The 23,538-nt window shown below is 38.0% G+C and overlaps 1 protein-coding gene across 5 annotated transcripts in view; it reads left to right on the top strand.

Annotated features, from left to right (window-relative positions):
- The window catches only part of ACAP2 (ArfGAP with coiled-coil, ankyrin repeat and PH domains 2), a 172,248-nt gene that overhangs the window by 105,346 nt on the left and 43,364 nt on the right, over nucleotides 1–23,538 (top strand). For all 5 annotated transcript variants that reach the window (NM_001105337.2, XM_059891945.1, XM_059892010.1 and 2 more), the window contains 4 exons: nucleotides 2,818–3,001; nucleotides 7,807–7,851; nucleotides 12,370–12,465; nucleotides 19,118–19,192. In NM_001105337.2, coding sequence (NP_001098807.2) covers nucleotides 2,818–3,001; nucleotides 7,807–7,851; nucleotides 12,370–12,465; nucleotides 19,118–19,192 — 400 coding nt within the window. The remainder of the gene's footprint in view (nucleotides 1–2,817; nucleotides 3,002–7,806; nucleotides 7,852–12,369; nucleotides 12,466–19,117; nucleotides 19,193–23,538) is intronic.

Raw genomic sequence — 23,538 nt, forward strand, 5'->3', positions numbered from 1 at the left:
GCACTTCTGTCTTAGTAGATTAGAATTTGTTGTACTGGAGGTGATCTCTTGCAGATTGTTTATAAATTATTTCATAAAATATTCAGAATGTCCTTATAGTATATATACATGAAAATTTATCACTTCCTATAAAGAGTTTAAAGTCTTTGCTAGGCATATTTTATTATTGTTTTTGTTATTTTAAAGTTATTCGTCTTCAAATTATTTTGCCTAATTCCCTGGTAGAAGAAGTAAAAGCAAAGGGATGTTATGTATTTACCTAAGGTCATTAATGAATGGAGGTTTCAGATTTTCAGACTGTTACCCTTTACTGGTACATAATTCTTTTAGAGGGCTTCCCAGGTGGCTCATGCGTGCTGAGTCGTGTCTGACTCTTTGTGACCTTATGGACTGTAGCCCACCAGGCTTCTCTGTCCATGGAATTTTCCAGGCAAGAATGCTAGAGTGAGTTGCCTTTTGATTCTCCAGGGGACCTTCCTGACTCAGGGATCAAACCCTTATCTCTTGTGTTTCCTGCATTGACAGGCAGGTTCTTTATCAGTTGAGCTACCAGGGAAGCCCTCTAAAAGAATTATGTACTAGTAAACGGTTATAGAGAAGGCAATGGCAACCCACTCCAGTATTCTTGCCTAAAGAATCCTGTGGACAGAGGAGCTTGGTGGGCTGCTGTCCATGGGGTCGCACAGAGTCGGACACGACTGAAGCGACTTAGCAGCAAAGGGTTATAGTATCCATTTCAATAGTCTGAGCTTCCCTGGTGCCTCAGATTGTAAAGAATCTGCCTGCAATGTAGGAGACCTGGGTTTGATCCCTGGGTTGGGAAGGTCCCCCGGAGTAGGAAATAGTAACCCACTCCAGTATTATTACCTGGAAAATCCCATGAACATAGGAACCTGGTGGGCTACAGTCCAGGGGATCACAAAAAGTTGGGCATGACTGAGCAGAAGGTGAAGGGGAACTAAAAAGCCTCTTGATGAGAGTGAAAGAGAAGAGTGAAAAAGTTGGTTTAAAGCTCAACATTCAGAAAATGAAGATCATGGCATCCGGTCCCATCACTTCATGGGAAATAGATGGGGAAACAGTGGAAACAGTGGCAGACTTTATTTTTTGGGGCTCCAAAATCACTGCAGATGGTGACTGCAGCCATGAAATTAAAAGACGCTTGCTCCTTGGAAGAAAAGTTATGACTAACCTAGATAGCATATTGAAAAGCAGAGACATTACTTTGCCAACAAAGGTCCGTCTAGTCAAGGCTATGGTTTTTCCAGTGGTCATGTATGGATGTGAGAGTTGGACTGTGAAGAAAACTGAGCGCTGTAGAATTGATGCTTTTGAACTGTGGTGTTGGAGAAGACTCTTGAGAGTCCCTTGGACTGCAAGGAGATCCAACCAGTCCATTCAAAAGGAGATCAGCCCTGGGTGTTCTTTAGAAGGACTGGATGCTAAAGCTGAAACCCCAGTACTTTGGCCACCTCATGCGAAGAGTTGACTCATTGGAAAAGACTCCGATGCTGGGAGCAGTTGGGGGCGGGAGGAAAAGGGGACGACGGAGGATGAGATGGCTGAATGGTATCACTGACTCGATGGACGTGTGTTTGAGTGAACTCCGGGAGATGGTGATGGACAGGGAGGCCTGGTGTGCTGTGATTCATGGGGTCGCAAAGAGTCGGACACGACTGAGTGACTGAGCTGAACTGAACTGAGCACACAGTACACACACTTCTTTTAGACAGTATTATATGTGTGTATTTGTAAAATTTATTCCTTCTTTTGGCCTACTAATTTTCTTCAATAAGAAATAAATGTTGTTTCTTTAAATGTGGTCTATACCTTTGTAGGAGAAGGCAATGGCAACCCACTCCAGTACTCTTGCCTGGAGAATCCCATGGACAGAGGAGCCTGGTAGGCTGCAGTCCATGGGGTCACTAAGAGTCAGGCACAACTGAGCGACTTCACTTTTCACTTTCATGCATTGGAGAAGGAAATGGCAACCCACTCCAGTGTTCTTGCCTGGAGAATCCCAGGGACAGAGGAGCCTGGTGCGCTACCGTCTATGGGGTCTCACAGAGTCGGACATGACTGAAGCGACTTAGCAGCAGCAGCAGCATACCTTTGTAATGTATACTATTCCCCAATGGCTCAGGTGGTAAAGAATTTGCCTGCCAATGGAGGAGACTCTGGTTTGATCCCTGGGTTGGAAAGATCCCCTGGAGAAGGCAGCCCACTCCAGTATTCTTGCCTGGAGAATCCCATGGACAGAAGAACATAACAGGCTACAGTCCATGGGGCCTCAGAGGAGTTGGACAGGACTCAGTGACTAAAACAACAATAGGACCACCCATAACAGTAAATCAAGGACTTGTCTTAAGAAAATCCCTTAGATTTCTAGAGCTTATCCCCAAAACACAAAGAACTATAATTTCTGGGGGAGGACCCTTGGAACTTGCATTTTTAAACAAGTTCCCTGTGGTATATGCTACTGTTTAAAAATCATTTGGTTAGATATTAGTGCATGTCCCAAAATTTGTCTTTAGAAAAAACAAATTAACTTTGCCTTTTATGTTTCTGTAATGTTAATTTGATAATTCATTTTTTAATTTGAATTGTATAAATTTAAGTCAGGAAATGCTAGTTGACTATATTAGGGAATATTATGTGCTCATAGACTAATATATGTATTAGTTGGAAGAACTATTGAGTATCATTGCAAATAAATAAATAAATATGGCAACATAAGAATAAATTTTTCAATGTTATTTTGCTGAAGTGTTTGATCCAGAAAGTTTTATAAAATTTTCACTATTTTAATTTTTTTAGAGATCTCAGAAAATTCAAAGATGCCAAGAAGCAGTTTGAAAAAGTCAGTGAAGAAAAAGAAAATGCGTTAGTAAAAAATGCTCAAGTGCAAAGAAACAAACAGCATGAAGTTGAAGAAGCCACAAACATTCTGACAGCAACAAGAAAATGTTTTCGACACATAGCCCTCGATTATGTACTTCAGGTTTGTTTATTATATGTTTTCAAAAATTGCTTACTAAACATGTTGTTGGGCTTCCCTCATAGCTCAGTTGGTAAAGAATCTGCCAGCAATGCAGGAGACCTGGGTTTGATTCCTGGGTCAGGAAGATCTCCTGGAGAAGGAAATGGCAATCCACTCCAGTTTTCTTGCCTGAAAAATCCCATGGACAGAGGAGCCTGGAAGGCTACAGTCCAGGGGGTTGCAGGAGTCCGACATGACTTAGCGACTAAACCACCACCACCAAACATGTCGTTATTTTTGAGTGATTGCATTGAAGGGAATAAATTATGCTATTTCTTTTAGTTTAAAATTAAGCCATGTTCTTTTGTGAAAAATTTTCATGTGTCTGGGTGTTTATCTGCATATGCCCTATACATGTGTGTATACCTTAAGTTCTGATTTCTTCCCCTGTTCAATTAACATTATCTCTTTTCCTTTTCTAAATATCAGTAAAAGGATTATTAATTGCTATATTTTATTCTATGGATATACTGTGTCAATTTAATTAATATCCAGTTATTAGATGTATAATTGCCAGTTTTTGCTGGCAATACTTAAAATACAGTTTTCAGTAAATACTTAATGATAATATCTTTGTATATAAATCTCTTGCAACACTTCTGATTATTTCTTTAGAGTGGATTCTAGAGATACAAAGGGCTCACCATATTGCCAAATGAAAAATATTTCTAGAAATAATGTTCTCATATTTGCATTAGGTGCTGCTTTTGAAAAGTAGAGATCGATATTTGATAAGATGCCAGGTGATCTAAGACAGAGAAGTCCCTTTAGATTGTTGACTTAACAATGGTCACAGAGTATTTCGTTAAAAAATCCTGAAGTAACCATATTGCAAATTAGTGATTAAAAACTACCCAGTTAACTTTGCAAAAATAGTAGAAAGTGACCTTATGATTTTTTTCTATTAAATTCCTACTCAGTAAGTGGGAGGATAAATTTTTAAAAGTACAGTCTATTAATTAAAGACTTCTAGAACTTAGCAGCAGCAGCAGAATGGAGTAGTCTGTATTTCCTATTTCCTCTTATCTATCTCACACTTATACCACTTCCTGCTGTAATATGAGCACTGAGATTCTGTCTACCCCATTCTTCTGAAATGGCTTGCGTTAAGGTCTCATTCGTTAGAAATATTTTACTTTTTAACCGACTTGACTATTGTGTTCTATTGAAATAGTAGACTACACTCTCTTTCTTGAGACCTACTTTCATCTTGATCTTAAGCCACTTTCAGGCCGTCATCATAACTTCTGTTTCTTTTCACATTGTATGATCATAACATCATAACTCCTTTGTGCACCTTTGCAATCTGACTTTTAGGGTTCCATCTTTGGTTTTCCTGTTTTCTGACTTTATGATTTTCCTTATAGTTTCATCATGTCCTTTGCTTGAATTATTTCCATATATAGATGATGAAATCTACTTTTCTCCTGAAGTACTTTGTCCCTTTTGTGTCCAAAACTGAAATCTGTCTTCTCAAATGGCTTCTTATTTGTTACCAAACTGAGTGGTGTTACCCTCTTAATCATAGAAGCCAGACTTGGAGAATCATACTAGATATTCTCCTCATTCTTAGCTACTACAAGTAACAATCGAAATTGCCTTGAAAAGTTCTGTGTACCTCTTAAATCTGTTCTTTCTCAGTCTGCTGCAGCCCGAATTCTTATTGTTTCTTTTCTGGAGTATTCAGATGTTCTCATAAAAATTGATCTTTCCTGCATTACTTTTAACCTGCTCTTTAGCAATCCATTCTGTGTTCTGTGGTCAGAACTACTCAAACTTCTCCCAGCAAATGAGTCATCTTGTCTCTGTTTCCTCTGTGCTGCCGTATTATTGTCATACACATTGCTGTTAGAGCACTTCTCTCATTTATTGTGATTATTTATTAATATGTCTTTCTTACACCTAGATTATATCCCTTCTGTCTAGTCAAGTGGTTAGAAAATAGATAGGTAATGTTTTCTGAAAGAGTGGATGACTTAATTTAAAATTTTATTTGGGGAGGGACAGTTAGCTAAAATATTGATTATTGTCAAATTTACACATTGTAAACTATCCATTTCCTTTGGTGTCCCTCTAGTAGTTTTAAGTTAGGACTTCACCTCTCTTGTAAGTTATTTGTTTGAATTTTTCTAATGAGAACTGTTGTATTATTTCATTATAAGGCCAAACTCTCTGTTTTAGAGAATACTAAGTAATAAATATTCAAATTTACAGTTTGTCATGCTTTAACTTCTCTAAATATTTTAATATACTTTTGTTTTTTCAAGTGTATGCTGTTTTTCATTGTCAAACAGAGGTATTTTTAACATTTTTCTAAGCTTTTACTTAGAGCATTTGGAAGTTACTGTTTTAGTTCTCAAAACTGAATAGACCTTGAAACAGACTTGCAGAATAAACTAGCGCTTAGGTAAGCAATGTTATTAGATTTTTGGGGGCCTGTTTTTGTTTTCTGCTCAGTGCTTTAAAATTATAACAGGTAAAATATTCACTGGGAAGGACATATTAAAAGGATACATATTCTGTAATCTTTGGGAAGTTTTAGCAAAGAATGAATGATTCTTTTTTGTAAACATTTAATTTCACTAAGTTGATATATAATAACGGACGAAAATAAAATGCTTGTTGTGAATTTCTAAAGTTGGGAGAGATACCGTAGAAGGCAAATTTTGTAATTACTGATCTTTCAATAGTTTGGTCTAATTAAAATATTTATTTATGGTCCATTAATTTGTTTAACAAATATTTATTGAGTGCTTAATATATACAACTTGGAGAATACATCTGGGAATAAGGCAAGACCTTGATGTCATGGAGCTTATGTTTTAGCTGGGGAAATGACATAAGTAAATAAAATGTAAGGTAGTTAAGAGTACTAAAAGGAAAATAAATAGGGTTGATACACTAAAGAGTGCTTGAAGGCCTAATTTGAACCTTTGTGAGGAGATAGTATTTAAGTTTGGACCTTATGGATAAGAGCCTCATGCCTGTTTGGGCAGAAAATCATGACATGAGGACAAAACAAATAGTATGAAGGCCTTGAGGTGGGAATAGTCATGGGCTGTGGTTGGAGTACAGAAAAGGGGAATGTACTGTAGTAGAAAATTAGGTTGGAGCGGTAGCAGGAGCCTCTTCACAAAGGGCCTTGTAGGCTACAATAGGGAGATGTAGGTTGGGAAATGGCAACCCACTCCAGTGTTCTTGCCTGGAAGAGTCCCAGGGACAGGGGAGCCTAGTGGGCTGCCGTCTGTGGGGTCGCACAGAGTCGGACACGACTGAAGTGATTTAGCAGTAGCAGCAGCAGCAGGTTGGGAGTTGGAAGACTTTAAGATAAACATACACGATCTTATTTATTGTTCAAAAAAGCACTCTGGTTGCTGTGTGCAGAATGAAGTGTAAAGAGTCAAGAGTGGAAACAAACTAGTTTAGACTATAGTAACAGTCAGGAGTACATCATGCAGATGTACATTATATGCAGAGTATATAATGTACATTATATGCAGAGTACATCATGAGAAACGCTGGGATGGAAGTAGCACAAGCTGGAATCAAGATTGCCGGGAGAAATATCAATAACCTCAGATATGCAGATGACACCACCCTTATGGCAGAAAGTGAAGAGGAACTAAAAAGCTTCTTGATGAAAGTGAAAGTGGAGAGTGAAAAAATTGGCTTAAAGCTCAACATTCAGAAAACGAAGATCATGGCATCCAGTCCCATCACTTCATGGGAAATAGATGGGGAAACCGTGGAAACAGTGGCAGACTTTGTTTTTTTGGGCTCCAAAATCACTGCAGATGGTGACTGCAGCCATGAAATTAAAAGACGCTTACTCCTTGGAAGGAAAGTTATGACCAACCTAGATAGCATATTGAAAAGCAGAGACATTACTTTGCCAACAAAGGTCCGTCTAGTCAAAAGGCTATGGTTTTTCCAGTGGTCATGTATGGATGTGAGAGTTGCACCGTGAAGAAAGCTGAGTGCCGAAGAATTGATGCTTTTGAACTGTGATGTTGGAGAAGACTCTTGAGAGTCCCTTGGACTGTAAGGAGATCCACCCAGTCCATTCAAAAGGAGATCAGCCCTGGGATTTCTTTGGAAGGAATGAAAGTGCTGAAACTCCAGTACTTTGGCCACCTCATGCGAAGAGTTGACTCATTGGAAAAGACTTTGATGTTGGGAGGGATTGAGGGCAGGAGGAGAAGGGGACGACAGAGGATGAGATGGCTGGATGGCATCACTGACTCGATGGGTGTGAGTCTGAGTGAACTCCGGGAGTTGATGATGGACAGGGAGGCCTGGCGTGCTGTGATTCATGGGGTCGCAAAGAGTCGGACACGACTGAGCGACCGAACTGAACTAAACTGACTGAACAGTCAAGAAAAGATAATAGCAGTTGGTGGTAGTGATGAAAGTGGTGAGAATTTATATTAAGGATGTATGTTGAAAGAGCAATTAGGTGAGGAGAGTGGAGAAAAGATGAAATTCTAAGAAATTTTAAAGTTTATCAAGGTGATAGTTTTATCAGTACAGTACAACATGGCCAGTTTTTCTTTGAGTTGAAAAATGATGAAAGTTTCATTGGTATGTTTGTCTAAAAAATGTTTTTGCAAAAAGCAGGTCAAAAGCTGAAAAAGTCAAACTTTGTTTTTATTTACATTTCTGGAAAAGTATTAAACCATTAGAATAAGCAAATTTTACAACATTGCATTCTGGATTAGTTTTTTAAATAGTGTATAAGTGATTAACCAAGTTCGTTTTCCCTTCAGATTAATGTCCTTCAATCAAAAAGGAGATCAGAAATCCTGAAATCAGTAAGATATTTATTGAAATGATGTTCTATATATTTTAATATGAAGTTAAATGTATATATTTAAGTGTTTAAAATAGCATCATATGTATATGTATATATGTTTGTTTGTTTATTGACTTATTTATTCCAAGTTTATAATTGATCTTCTTAATGATGTTTGTATACTTCTTACATGTCACTAAACCACTTTTTTCGTTTGTTTTTTTATGTTACAGTTATTTATATATGTCTCATCCATTAATATATTGTAAGTTCCTTAAAGCAGACATTTATATATTTGAGATTGAGAGCATACATAAATAGCATCATTTTATAGAATTTTCCCCTTAGGGTTGTTGATGTATCAGCTTTTTGGAATGCAGGTAGAAAACAAACAAGTTGAAATGTGAAGGCGTGAGAACAGTGATTTTCTTATTTGCCTTTTTTTTTTTTTTGTCTTAAAGCTAACAAGGAGGTGGGCAGAGGGTGGTAGTGGTATGGACAATATAGTCTTTTGTATTTTGAGACCCTAGAAATAATTTCTTCTCTGATTTTGTTCACTGAAAATTTTTTTCCTTCTAAAGGTTTACTGAATTGTTTTTGATCCTTGTCCCCAGCTAGCTTTTTCCTAAATTCTGTTAATATTTATGTTATTTCTTATCAGATGAGTACATTATACTTCCTGTTTACATCCACTTCCTTTTCGAGACTGAGAGCAGTGTGTATTATTTGTAGAAAATTAGAAAATAAAATGTATGAAGAAAGAATAAAAGTGCTACAAATGCTACTACCAAGAGAGAACCACTGTTGTGGCTGATGTAATTTTTGTCTTTTTTATGTGTATGTGTGTGCCTATTTGTGTGTGTACATGAACATTTATATCTACCTTTTAAAATGCTGTTTAATTTTTTTAAAGCAAAACAAAATAGGAATCTGAACATACTCTTCTGTAATTTTTTTTGTACTAATACACTCCAAAATCATCATGTGTTATTAAATATTTTTTTATTTAATGATGACCTTTCTGGCTAGATAGAATTCTTCCTTGTGAATATAGTAGAGGTCCGTCTAGTCAAGGCTATGATTTTTCCAGTGGTTCATGTATGGATGTGAGAGTTGGACTGTGAAGAAAGCTGAGTGCCAAAGAATTGATGCTTTTGAACTGTGGTGTTGGAGAAGACTCTTCAGAGTCCCTTGGACTGCAAGGAGATCCAACCAGTCCATTCTGAAGGAGATCAGTCCTGGGTGTTCTTTGGAAGGAATGATGCTAAAGCTGAAACTCCAATACTTTGGCCATCTCACGTGAAGAGTTGACTCATTGGAAAAGACTGATGCTGGGAGGGATTGAGGGCAGGAGGAGAAGGGGACGACAGAGGATGAGATGGCTGGATGGCATCACTGACTCGATGGACGTGAGTTTGAGTAAACTCCGGGAGTTGGTGATGTACAGGGAGGCCTGGCATGCTGCAATTCACGGGGTCGAAAAGAGTCGGACACGACTGAGTGACTGAACTGAACTGAACTGAGCAAACATTTTTTTGAAGGGCCTGGTAGTAAACATACTAGATTTGGGGGTCCATAAGCCTCTTGATGAAAGTGAAAGTGGAGAGTGAAAAAGTTGGCTTAAAGCTCAACATTCAGAAAACGAAGGTCATGGCATCCTGTCCCACCACTTCATGGGAAATAGATGGGGAAACAGTGGAAACAGTGTCCGACTTTATTTTTCTGGGCTCCAAAATCACTACAGATGGTGACTGCAGCCATAAAAGACGCCTACTCCTTGGAAGGAAAGTTATGACCAACCTAGATAGCATATTCAAAAGCAGAGACATTACGTTGCCAAAAAGTTTCGTCTAGTCAAGGCTATGGTTTTTCCTGTGGTCATGTATGGATGTGAGAGTTGGACTGTGAAGAAGGCTGAGCGCCGAAGAATTGATGCTTTTGAACTGTGGTGTTGGAGAAGACTCTTGAGAGTCCCTTGGACTGCAAGGAGATCCACCTAGTCCATTCTGAAGGAGATCAGCCCTGGGATTTCTTTGGAAGGAATGATGCTAAAGCTGAAACTCTAGTACTTTGGCCACCTCATGCGAAGAATTGACTCATTGGAAAAGACTCTGATGCTGGGAGGGATTGGGGGCAGGAGGAGAAGGGGATGACAGAGGATGAGATGGCTGGATGGCATCACTGACTCGATGGACATGAGTCTGAGTGAAGTCCGGGAGTTGGTGATGGACAGGGAGGCCTGGTGTGCTGCGATTCATGGGGTTGCAAAGAGTCGGACACGACTGAGCGACTGATCTGATCTGATCTGATGATCTGTGTTGCGGTTGCTCAGCTGTGCTATTGTAATGAGAAAGAAGTCATAGACAGTATGTAAATGAATGGCATGACTGTTCCAGTATCAACATGGAAGTTAGAATTTTACATAATTTCTACGTCATTAATATATTGTGTCTTTTTTTTCATTTTCGTTAACCATTTAAAAATGCAAAAACCATTGTTAGCCCGTTGGCCATCCAAAAACAGGTAGTGGGGTTGGATATATTTTGTGGGTTACAGTTTTGACCTTGTTGAGTTCAGTCGCTCAGTCGTGTTTTTTTGTGACCCCATGGACTGCAGCATGCCAGGCCTCCCTGTCCGTCACCAACTCCCGGCGTTTACCCAAACTCATGTCCATTGAGTCAGTGATGCCATCCAGTCATCTCATCTCTGTCGTCCCCTTCTCCTCCAACCTTCAATCTTTCCCAGCATCAGGGTCTTTTATAGTCACTCAGTTCTTTGCATCAGGTGGTCAGCGTGTTGGAGTTTCAGCTTCAACATCAGTCCTCCCAGTGAACACTGATTTCAATGAAGGACTGATTTCCTTTAGGATGAACTGGGTGGATCTCCTTGCAGTCCAAGGGACTCTCAAAAGTCTTCTCCAACACCACAGTTCAAAAGCATCAATTCTTTGGTGCTCAGCTTTCTTCACAGTCCAACTCTCACATCCATACATGACTACTGGAACAACCATAGCTTTGACATGACAGACCTTTGTTGGCAAAGTAATGTCTCTGCTTTTTAATATTCTGACCTTGAATATTATCATAGATTAACTTTACCCTTTAAAGGACTTTTGAGTAATTTCCCTGTTTTTGACATGAAATGTAGCATTATATAGTGATCATCCTAATGAATAATATGATTATTTCCTTCAGATAGATTAAGGTAAGATATTACTTAGAGAATTTAAGCATTTATTGAGACTTTTTAAAAAGTACTCTCAAGTTATAAGGGTTACACAAAATTTTCACTAATAGTGTGTGAGAGTGAACATTTCTGCATCTTTTAACAACACTGGGTGTTGATTTTTCCCACTTTGCCCATAATTTGATAGATAGAAAATTTCATCTTAATGTTTAATTTTGGATTTCTTTGATATAAATGAGTATGATTGTCCCCCCTCCTCTCCCCCCTTTTTTCTTGGTCATTTATGTTTTCTGTTTATGTCCTTTGTCTCTTTTCCTGTTGGGATCTTCATGTTTTTCAGATTAATTTGTAACATCTCTTACCTACTAAGACTATTAACCCTTTGTCATATGCTTTTTCCTAGTTTATTGTTTATCTTTTAATACACTTATTATGCATTTTGATGTGCAGGCATATTGTACATTTTTATGTACTTGTAACTATCCTTCTTTATATATAATAATATATATATATATATATATATAAATTAAGCATAATTTTAAAAAATCATATTCACGAAATTGTACAACTGACATCTAATTCCAGAATCGTCTTTTAGTGAGCTTTGTCCTTTTGTCATTGTTTTTTATTTTATTGGTTTTTCTCTTTCAAAATAATTTTTTTTCAAGGATTCTTGAGTATTAAGGACCTTATGACCTATTTTAGATTTCAGAGAACTAAGCAGATGTCTCTTTTTGCTAAAAATAACATGGCTATTCAGAGGATTCTTTCAGGCCTGTGATTGAGTTATTTAATTCCTTCTAATGTGAAAACTTAACTAATAAAAATGAGTTTTTTTTTCTCTCATGAATAGTTAAAATATAGGAAAACAGAAAAAATTTTAACCCATTAATGACAGTTTTGGATTTTTGGAATGAATATAACAAAATCTCCATATTGGCAAAGCCTGTTGCCTCATTTTATTTTGGTATTTTTGAGAAAAAAATGAGCATTCCCCTATTTCATGTTTAGTGATCTACAGGTTGTAAAGTGTTTGTGATTGTTTTGAGAGCTTATATCACCTTCTAATCTTTTGATGTTTTATTTGTAATTTAAGATTTGCCAATGAGTTTTGTTGAAAGATACATAGACATTTTATAATGTACCTGAAAAGATGGTGATGCTATTGAAAACTTGATTTTTTGAATTATTGCAACCTTTTAAGAAAAATGTTTCAGCTTAATTTTAAATGGTTTGATATTTTGTGCTCTGGTGAAATAATTTTTTAACAATACATAGGATCAGAATTTAAGTTTCAGAATGTTTATTTAAGAATTGATTCAAAAATGGTGATCATTTTTTCCTCCTTTAGATGTTATCCTTTATGTATGCCCATTTGGCTTTCTTCCATCAAGGATATGATCTGTTTAGTGAACTTGGGCCCTATATGAAGGATCTTGGTGCACAGGTAATGTGCTGTACTTCTTGTTTCTGTGTTATATGCCAATATCTGTATTTTTTTTTAAGTGTATATATTTGACATTTTCATTTCAGGTATACAGTAAAACAATTTAATATGTTAGTATGTATATACTGCACAATGATCATCACCATATAAATCTAGTTAACATCTACCTTACATAGTTATACATTTTTTTTTTCTGATGAGAACTTTTAAGATCTACTCTCTAGCAACTTTCACATATATAAAACACTATTATTAACTATAAATACCATGTTGTCTTTGACATCCCCAGGAGTTGTTTATTTTACAGCTGGAAGTTTTGTACCTTTTGACCCTCATCTCCCATTTTGCCCACCCCCAAAACCCACCGCTAGCAACCTCCAGTCTGTTCTTTCTATGAGTTCTTTTTTTTTTTAATTCCACTTATCAGTTCATTCCCATCACACAGTAGTTGTCTTTCTCTGTCTGACTTATTTAACTTAGTGTAATGCCCTCAGCATCCATCCATGTTGCAAAAGGCAGCCTTCCCCATTTTTTATGGGTTAATAATACTGCATTGTATATTAATACCACATTTTTGAATTCGTCTATTGATGGACACTTAGGTTACTTTCATATCTTGGCTAAGTAATGCTTCAGTGAATGTGGGTACGCAGATACCTTTTCGAGTTAGTGTCTTCATTTCCTTCAGATAAATGCCCATGAGTGGAATTGCTGGATCATATTGTAGTTCTATTTTTATTTTTTTGAGGAACCTCCTTACTGTTCTTAATGGTGGCTGCACCAATTTCATTTTCCTCATCAGTACACAAGGGTTCCCTTTTCTCCACATCCTTGACAATCTTGTCTTTGATGACAGCCATTCTAACAGATGTGAGGGATATCTCATTGTGGTTTTAATTTAGAAGTCCTTCATGATTAGTGACGTTTGCTCCCTTGTTTGCCATCTGTGTGTTTTCCATGGGAAAATGTCTATTTAGGTCCTCTCCTCATTTTTTAATTGGATTTTTTTTTTTTTTAGCTGTTGCATTGTCTTGAGTTCTTTATATATTTTATATATCAGCCTCTTATGAAGTATATGATTTGTAAATATCTTCGCCATTTGGTAGGTTGCATTTCCATTTTGATGATGCTTTGCTGTGCAGAAACTTTTTAGTTTGATGTAGTTTGAGTTGTTTGTTTTGTAGTCTTTGTTTTAGTACCTGTATTTTTAAAGAGATTAAGCAAATTGGGAAATTTGACATTTCGTTTATTTAGTGTAGAAGTTTGGTGTTTTTATAGCAGATTTATGTGAGTCCAGTGTGTAACCAAAAATGAGATTAAAGTTAAAGAATATGTTGTAGATAGTTATATAAGGGTACTGAGAAGAAGAGTTTTAAAACAAAGTGTTTGTTTTACAGTATACATAGCTGGATTTATTTTTTTGTTTCTTATATTTGGATTATTGAGTTACTATCCTAATTGGTATTTTATTTTAGTTATAACTCTTTTTTATTTTCAAAGATATTTGCGTTTTGCTATTTTAAATAATAAAATTTTATTTTTAACGTATTTATTTATTTATTTGCCTGCCCTGGATTTTAGTTGTGGCAGGCATATGGGATCTAGTTCCCTAACCAGGGATCGGATCTGGCCCCCTGCATTGGGAGCATGGAATCCCAGCCACTGGACCACCAGGGAAGTCCCTGAATAATAATAAAGTTTAGAATTTTAAGATTAAAGAACTCTAGGTAACTTTTCATTTTATACACACATAGACATGCATGAATTATATATAAGAACATTATATAGAAATTTTGTTATGTCCAAATTATTTTTGATTATCTGATCAGAACTTCAGGCTTCCTTGATGGCTCAGTGGTAAAAAGTCCACCTGCCGATGCAGGAGACACAGGTTCGATCCCTGGGTTGGGAAGATCCACTGGAGAAGGAAATGGCAACCCACTCCTGTATTCTTGCCTGGGAAATCCCATAGACAGAAGAGCCTGATGGGCTCCAGTCCATGGGGTTGCAAAAGATTCGGACACGACTGAGCAACTAAACAACAATAGCAACAATCAGAATTTCATGTTAAATATGTTCCCAGACATTCTTTTTTTGTTGACTGGTGAGTTTCCTGGATTTCTGTCAATTTTCAGTTGGTTTTCTTTCCCAAAGTGGTTCAGATTACTTTTCGAGGAAAGGGATTAAGGATGAAAAATAGAGTTTAGAGAAATGGGGAAAAAGTAAGAGCAAAATGATAATTGCATTCGTTGACCAAAAATAAATATGGTGCATGCATGCGTGTGTGTGTGTGTGTGTGTGTGTTGGGCTGTTGTGGGGGAAAGGTGGTGTGTAAGGTATATGTCATGAATTATAGAATTGCTCTTCCTTGCCTCTATAGAGCTTAATCTACTGGAAGAAAATAACAAGTTACCACACTATTAATCTCTGTGCTAAGTGCCCGATCTGGGTATATAAATTGAGATTAGATTTTGTTTGCATGTGATAGAAAACCACAAACAGCAGGAGCTTTAAACAGGATAGAATTTTATTGCTTTTATGTAAAATCAAAGGTCTAATATGCTGCTGCTGCTGCTAAGTCGCTTCAGTCGTGTCCGACTCTGTGCAACTCCATAGACGGCAGCCCTCCAGGCTCCCCCGTCCCTGGGATTCTCCAGGCAAGAACACTGGAGTGGGTTGCCATTTCCTTCTCCAATGCATGAAAGTGAAAAGTGAATGTGAAATCGCTCAGCCGTGTTCGACCCTCAGCCTTCCAGGCTCCTCCGTCTGTGGGATTTTCCAGGCAAGAGTACTGGAGTGGGGTGCCATTGCCTTCTCCGAAAGGTCTAGTATTGTGGTCACTTAATCTGTAGGGACCCAGGCTTATTATATCTTTGGATTCTGCCTAATGGTTCAGAGTGGTTTATCAGGCTTTAGCCATCATATCCAAATTGTAGCCAATAGGGTGGAGGGGAAAAGAAAGATTTGTTCCCTCTCTTTCAGCATAGTTCCCAGGGATTGTATATGCCACTTCTGCATATGTTCCATTGTCCCATTAGCTTCAAGGAAAGCTGGGAAATAGTGTTAATGCATGTAACTATGTTAACCTACTAGAATTTGGGGATTTTGTTGTTAAGAAAGGAAGAGAGAATGGATATGGGAGATGGATAGCGGTCTCCACCACATATGTTACTGCAACGTATAAGTAGTATATCCAACCCAGATTTGGGAAGAAGACAGGACCTTCCTAGGCCCTTGGTGTTGTGTATTAGTTGTTCAGTTGTGTCCGACTCTGCGACCTATGGACTGTAGCCCACCAGGCCCCAGGCTCCTCAACTACTACTTGAAAGTCCATGAAATTCTCCAGGCAGGAATACTGGAGGGGCTTGCCATTCCCTTCTTGAGGGGATCTTTCTGACACAGGGATCAAACCCGGCTCCCTTGCATTGTGAGCAGATTCTTTATCATCTGAGCCACCAGGGAAATCCTCTAGGTACTACTGACATCTTAGCAAACATTAGATTTTACCCTCATCTTACATTAAGTATAATATTAAAAAAATGCATTGGATTATAGTTGACTAGTGTCAATAATTGTATATTTTGACATTTATTAATTTCAGTTTTGCAGTTTTTACCCTTCCAGGTCTCAAGTAATTTTGCATGTCCCTGAGAAGCATCTAAACTCTAGTGCCTATAGTGTTTGGCCTGGTTGGAGGTGCCAGTTTATGGTATCTGGAGTTAGGGTCATGGCAGTAGGGGTGGAGATAAATAGAGTTGAGGAATATGTACTCAATTCGAGAGTGGAGGGACATGAGAAGCTTAAATGTATTGAGTTTGGGAATAGGACATCTAACTGGGTATATCTAGAATTCAAGAGAGAGAAACATTAAAAAAGTCAATAATATATAATTGCTAATTGCAGTCACAGGAGTATATGAATTGAACCAAGGAGAGTTAATAGATATTTCAAAAACATCAACCTATTTAAAAAAAGATAAGTGACCAAGCACCATGCCTAATACTTTTAATTTTGAAAATTAAGGTCCACAAGTGTGGAATAAAAGAGAATTTGACTTGGGACAGATTCCTCAGAATGACCTACTTTTAAGAAATGGCTAGGTAAGAGGGCTCCATGAGAACATTGATGGGAGAGAGGTGGAAGACCAGGAGACCATGGTAGCAAAAGACAAGGAGAGAGTGTCTCAGAAAGATGTGGGTGGTTGTCAGTTCAAGGACTGGAAGGAAGGGTTAGTAAGCCTAGGACTGAGAATTGCCTCTTAGATTTAGCAACAAGAAGGTTATTTGTTACTTCTGTCGGAGTTGAGGGTCTAAGAGGTAAAAGCTAAATTACCATGGATAGATGAATATGATATGGGCAAATGGAGAATAGGGAGAATTTTTTAAGAAGTTGTATTGTGAAGGAAAGAGAGAGAGAAGTTGGTAACTAGAGAGGAGTGTGGGCTTTAGGAAGATTTTATTTAAGGTATTATTCTATTTATTACATTTGCACAAATTTAAAACAAGTGGGAATGGGAGAATTTGAAAAGCAGAAGTAGTATTGAAACTTGAGGTGGTAGACGTGGACAAAATTCAGAACATAAGTACAGGATTGGGGGCACCTGGTTGGTTATAGGCGTCTATTAACCTCATATGTGCAATACTCACAGAAACACGGGGCACATGCTGCTTTGCTCCAGTTCTCTTCCTGATCCAGTATCCATCCCCTAGAGGATAGGACTGCCAGCCTTTGCATCTCTCCAACTCATTCGTCCTCCAACACTTCACCGTGTTGAAAGATATCTTTTTCTTTATACGTTTGCTCCGACAGAGGGAGAGAAATTTTTTCTCTTTTCTGCTGCAGTAGCAGTGGAGTGGGATACAGTTGAGAAATTTACTACCAATTTGACAATTTACTACCATCACTGGCACTGTAGCACTGGTGTGGAAGGTGCGTGCGTGCAAGTTTTAAAATATCAGTTTGAATCTTGGAAGTGCCTTTCTGCTGCAGTTCAGCCTGAATGTACGAAAAACATTTATATGTCATTCAATTAAAGGCTTTAAAAGCAGGATATAATGATTATTTCACTCATTCACTATAAAAAACCGTTGAGGACAGTTTCCTAGTGCAGCATTACCCGTTACATCAGCGTGACATGTCACTGTGGTGTGTGTGCCTTCGGTCCAAAAGTGGAGTAGTATAGTTGCCGTCTAAAGAGAGTAGTTTGTAGTAGTGATAGTTCTGTTTCCATATATCTTCTTTTGGATCTTTATTATTATTCAGTGATATTAAGATTCTGTGGCCAGAATTAGTCTCCTGTAGGGGAAAAAAAACCATTTGTGATAGAGAGTCAATAAACATCACATAGTCTTTTAAGAAGGCCTATTTCAGTTTTGTTTTTAAAAGATATCAATGAAAGCATCTTTCTCCATACTTTGTTGATATCAACATATATAGTCATTTATCACACATCAGTCAGTTCAAGGTGATGGGTGTTCAAAGATGAAATGACGTACATCACTGTTTAGAATAGTAGACACACCTAATGGAATATTTTATTTATTTTCTTTTGAAATTTTTATTTTGTATTGGGGTGTAGCTGATTAACAATGTTTTAAAAGTTTCAGGTGAACAGTGAAGGGACTTAGCCATATGTATAAACGTATTCATTCTTTCTCAAACCTCCCTCCCGTACAGACTGCCACATAACATATAGCATTAACCATGTGCTATATATTAGGTCCTTGTTGGTTAACCATTTTAGATATATTTTAAATATATTTAAATATAGCAGTGTGTACATGTCCATCCAAAACCCCCTAACTATCCCTTCCCCTGAAAATAAGTTCATTTTCTAACTTTATGAGTCTCTTGAAATATTTTAAACCTAATTGTTTGTTACTCCAGCAAAGAGGAATTCAGGAAACTAGTACTTTTGTATTAATACTGGAAATCAGGTATTTCGCTTCTGATGGAAGGAACAAGAATGAAATGGGATTTTATGATTTCATAAGTTTTAAAATTTTTTTAAAAGAAAAATTGATGATTTTATACCTTAACCTAAGGAATGACTTCTTTCCTGTTTTATTCTACTCTACTCTATTCTATTTTCTTTCTCTTTTATCTGTTGAGTTATTTTTTCTGCCTTTTAGATTTTATTATAATACTAGGAAGCCAGCTTGAAAGCATCATGCATTTTGAATGATTGGAAGTGTCTGTTATGTTGAACTTGTGAGTGCCAGCACCCACTAAATTAGCTGCTAGATTTTGCTATTTGGCGGAAAAAAAAATCACCAGTGTATCTTCTTTCTGTCTTTGATAGAAACTGCTAGCATTGCTGAGCGTATCAGCTGGCCACTTAATCTAGAGTCATTCTCCTTAATTCAAGGAGTGAACTCGTTATCATTGTTGTACCCTAGGCAAGGCCACCTGTCACAATTGCTTGATATGTGATTGTTCTCAGAAACATTTTCCCTAGAGGAGTTTTAGACATTCTCAAAGAGGATATGAAACCAGAAAAAAAAGAACTTTCATTTTATGGTTGTAGCCAAAATGCCTTTTTAGGTAAACCTAAGTTGACTGACTTATTTGGAATATGATTTTTGAAAAGTAACTGTATCTTGCTTTTTCAACTTTTAAGTCTCTCTTACTTACTCTTTATTTTCTTTTGCAGTTGGATCGACTGGTTGTAGATGCAGCAAAGGAGAAAAGAGAAATGGAGCAAAAACATTCCACCATTCAACAAAAGGTACTTGAGGGGAGAAGTTAGAGATGATTAATTCCCTTTTTACACAATTTTTTGGTTATTGGTTTCAGCAAGGTATCACATTGAAATAAATCCTTTGAATTGCCTTAATAATTAAATTTATAGATGAATTCCTCCTTTTTTTGTAAAGCATAAAATATTTTTCCAGTGTTGAGGTATGTATTTTATTATTCTTTTATATCAAAATATTTGAGAGCCATGCTCTTGAACAAGTTTATAAAAACGTCAGTCTCTTAGGGCCTTAACTGATTTAAAGGTGGCCCTTGCGTGCTAAGTCACTTCAGCTGTGTACAACTCTTTTCGACCCTATGGACTGTAGCTTGCCAGGCTCTTCTGTCCATGGAATTCTCCAGACTAGAATACTGGAGTGAGTTGCCATTTCCTTCTCCAGGGCATCTTCTTGACCCAGGGATCGAACCTGCGCCTCTTAGGTCTCTTGCATTGGCCAGTGGGTTCATTACCACTCGGGCCACCTGGGAAGAACCTTCAGTGTTCAGTTCAGTCGCTCAGTCGTGTCGGACTCTTTGCGACCCCATGAATCGCAGCAGGCCAGGCCTCCCTGTCCATCACCAACTCCCGGAGTTCACTCAGACTCACATCCATCGAGTCAGTGATGCCATCCAGCCATCTCATCCTCTGTCGTCCCCTTCTCCTCCTGCCCCCAATCTCTCCCAGCATCAGAGTCTTTTCCAATGAGTCAACTCTTCGCATGAGGTGACCAAAGTACTGGAGTTTCAGCTTTAGCATCATTCCTTCCACGTCCGCCCCTGACCTCGCACGTGGGGTAGCTCCTCCCGGCCTCTGCCCCTGACCTCGGACCTGGGGTAGCTCCTCTCGGCCGTTCTGCGCCGTCGCAGCCTGGCACTCTCGGCCGTTGCCCCTGACCTCGGACGTGGGGTAACTCCTCTTGGCCGCCGCCCTTTGGTCATGGGGTCCTCCCGGCTTCTGCTCCTGACCTTGGACGTGGGGTAGCTCATCTCGGCCGCCCTCTGTGCGCCGTCGCAGCCGCCCGCGCTCTGTGCCAGGAAGGCCCTTAGTTAGAGTTTAAAATGCTGCTTATAGTTTCAGCTAGGATATCACCAGGGCTTCCCAGGTGGAGCAAGTGGTAAAGAACCCACCTGCCACTGCAGGAGACACAAGAGACGTGGGTTCGATCCCTGGGTCAGAAAGATCCCCTGAAGGAGGGCACGGCAACCCACTCTAGTATTCTTGCCTGGAGAATTCCAGGGGCAGGGGAGCCTGGCAGGCTACAGTCCATAGGGACGCAAAGAATCATACATGACTAAAGCGACCTAGCCTGCATGCGCGCAAGATATCACCAACCCCTGTAAAATGTGTGTGTGTGTATGTGTGTATGGAAGGTAGCAGTGGTTGATGGAGCGTAGGTGGAGGTGAACAGAAGTTGAAGAACACCGAAGCACCTGTGTGTGTGTGTGTTACTAGGAATTTCCAGCTGCAGTCACTCTAAGGCAACACTTACCCTCTCAAGTAATGCTGAAATTTCACTTGCATTTCTTGTTAACTTACCTAAGCCTAGGTAAAGTAATATCTGAAAAATATGTATTTAAAAATGAATATTAAAAAAAGATTTAAATATGTAACCAGGTTTTATTTCTGTGTGCTAAAAGCTTTGAATATGATATACCTGGAACTCAGTATAATGGTATTTTATACAGTCGTCTGTGTAGTTTTTTTTTGTATGTGTAGTCATCTGAAACTAAAAGAATAGAACCGGCGGTTGAATGTGTGTAAAAAATATGTGAAAAGATGTCTTCTGTACTTACCTGGCAGAGCAATACCACGATTATGAGGGTAGTTTTCCCAAGGGGAGGCTTTTTCATCCCTCTCCTGCAATTTCCCCAAGTGTGGGAAACATGACTGCATAAATTTTGGTAGTGGGGGACTGCCATCACAACCTCTCTAAAAAGACAAAAAAAAAAGATGTCATCTAGTATTGCTTTAAGAAATCTATCCTCTTGGTATCGAGCAGTCAAATCAACTTTTGTTATGGTTTATTTAGAATTTAAAATTCCAGTAAACTAGATCTAATATAGAAGATGTCAGTGAAAAAAAAAAATGAAAGTGAAATCAGTAATAAAAGTTAGATTTTTTTTGGTGATGTGTTGTTAATACTCAAAGAGAAGCATTTTTTAAAAAGGGGAAGATAATGTTTTTTGGTAAATGTTTAATGGTAAATGATAATGTTTTTTGGTAATGTTTAATGGTAAACATTTTACCAGATAATGTTTAATTTATTTCTTCTAGTTATAGTCAGGTAAGACTGCCTCCATGTTTTATTTTGTTTAAAGTTGAATCACTTTTGGTTGGATAACTTGTTTTAATGACATTACTATGGAAAGATTTTTAAGAATTGAGACCAATCATTTTTAATTGAAATGAGAGGTCATGATATTTAGAAGCATGTTTATTTGTTTAAACTGGATTATTTAATGAATATTCAGTTGAGTTCAGTTCAGTCGTGTCCACCAGGCTTATGCATCTTTTAATACCTTTCCCTAGTGTATGTCAGTGTCATACTGAATGTCCAAGAGTAGTAGATTATTAAATCTGATTAATGAATTAGATTTTAAATAGTGGTCAGTTATTGTTTTCCTTAAAGAGAGTAATGCTGTTTTTGCTTATTATGAATACTTAATCTTTTTTTTTTTGCCCTTAAATGCTGACCCAAGGCTGCATTACAGGTAAAAAAAGGATAAGACCTAATCAAACTAAAAAGCAAGGAAAAGTATGTCTAATGTAATTATTTAGACTTTTTGGAATTGAAATCAATCAGTTGAAGAAACAGTGGTGCAGTGCACATTCATGTACATGCCTTTTGGATATGTGCACGAATTTCTGATAGATTTAGACCTAGGAATAAAATTGCTGGATCATAGCGTATGTGCATGTGTGTGTATATGTTCCATGTTAGTAGATAATGCTGTTATTTTTCAAAATGTTATACCGTTCCTGGTAAGCAGAACTGTGTGAGAGTTCCCATTGCTCCTTGCCACCTCATCATATTGCGAGAGTTTTCAATTTTTTGCCTATTTTGGTGGGTAGATATGGACATCTTGTGGTTTTAATTTATGCTTTAGTCACTAATGACCTTCTCTGATGTTTATTGGTCATTTGGATATCTTCCTTGTTAAATGTCTGTTAGTCTTTCTCCCATTTTTCCACCAGGTTGTCTAACTAACTGTTGATCGTATCCTCAAATATTCTAGACATTAGTCCCACTTTGGGGTATACACATTTTAAATTTTCACATAGTTTTAAAAATATCTTTTCTGTTAGGTGCCTTTTGTGTCCTTCCCAACCCAAGATCACAACAGTGTATCTCCTGTAAAATCTTGTGTTTGTGCATGCATGCTAGGTCACTTCAGTTGTGTCTGACTCTTTGAGACTCTATGGACTGTAACCTGCCAGGCTTCTGTCCATGGGAATCTCCAGGCAAGAATACTGCAGTGGGTTTTCATGCTCTCTTCACAATCCAGGGTTTGAGTCTGCGTCTTTGGCAGGAGGATTCTTCTTCCCACTAGCACCACCTGGGAAGCTTTGCTTTTTATATCTAGGCCTTTAATCAGTCTGTGATTGTGTGTGTGTGTGTGTAGTTTGAGGTAGAGATCCACTTTCCTTTTATTTTCCCATTGGTGGCTAAATGATTTGCTGCTGCTGCTGCTGCTGCTAAGTCACTTCAGTCGTGTCCGACTCCGTGAGACCCCATAGACGGCAGCCCACAAGGCTCCCCTGTCCCTGGGATTCTCCAGGCAAGAACACTGGAGTGGGTTGCCATTTCCTTCTTCAATGCATGAAAGTAAAAAGTGAAAGTGAAGTCGCTGAGTCTTGTCTGACTCTTAGCGACCCCATGGACTGTGGCCCACCAGGCTCCTCCATCCATGGGATTTTCCAGGCAAGAGTGCTGGAGTGGGGTGCCATTGCCTTCTCCAGCTAAATGATCTAGATTCAGTTATTAAAAAGTTTGTTTTTCCCCAACTACTCAGTGTTGTATACTCTTTTATGTAGGACATTTCCATACATGTGAGGTCTGTTTCAGACTCTATTCTGTTTCATTGGTCTTTTTGTCTTAATTATACCAATACCATGCTATCTTAATTACTTTAGCTTTACAACGTATCTTGATAATCTAACAAAGCAAAGCCTCCTACCTTCCCTTCTTAAAAAGTAAATTGCTAACGTTCTGTATTTCCATATAAATACAGCAGCTTTTCAGGTTTCATAAAAATAGCTTTGCATTGGATCTGTGAATGAATTTGGGGAAGAATTAATATCTTTATTTTAAATGTCTTCCAGTTCATGAGCCTTGA

The sequence above is a fragment of the Bos taurus genome, chromosome 1 (genome assembly GCF_002263795.3).
Source record: "Bos taurus isolate L1 Dominette 01449 registration number 42190680 breed Hereford chromosome 1, ARS-UCD2.0, whole genome shotgun sequence".
Lineage (NCBI taxonomy): Eukaryota > Metazoa > Chordata > Mammalia > Artiodactyla > Bovidae > Bos > Bos taurus.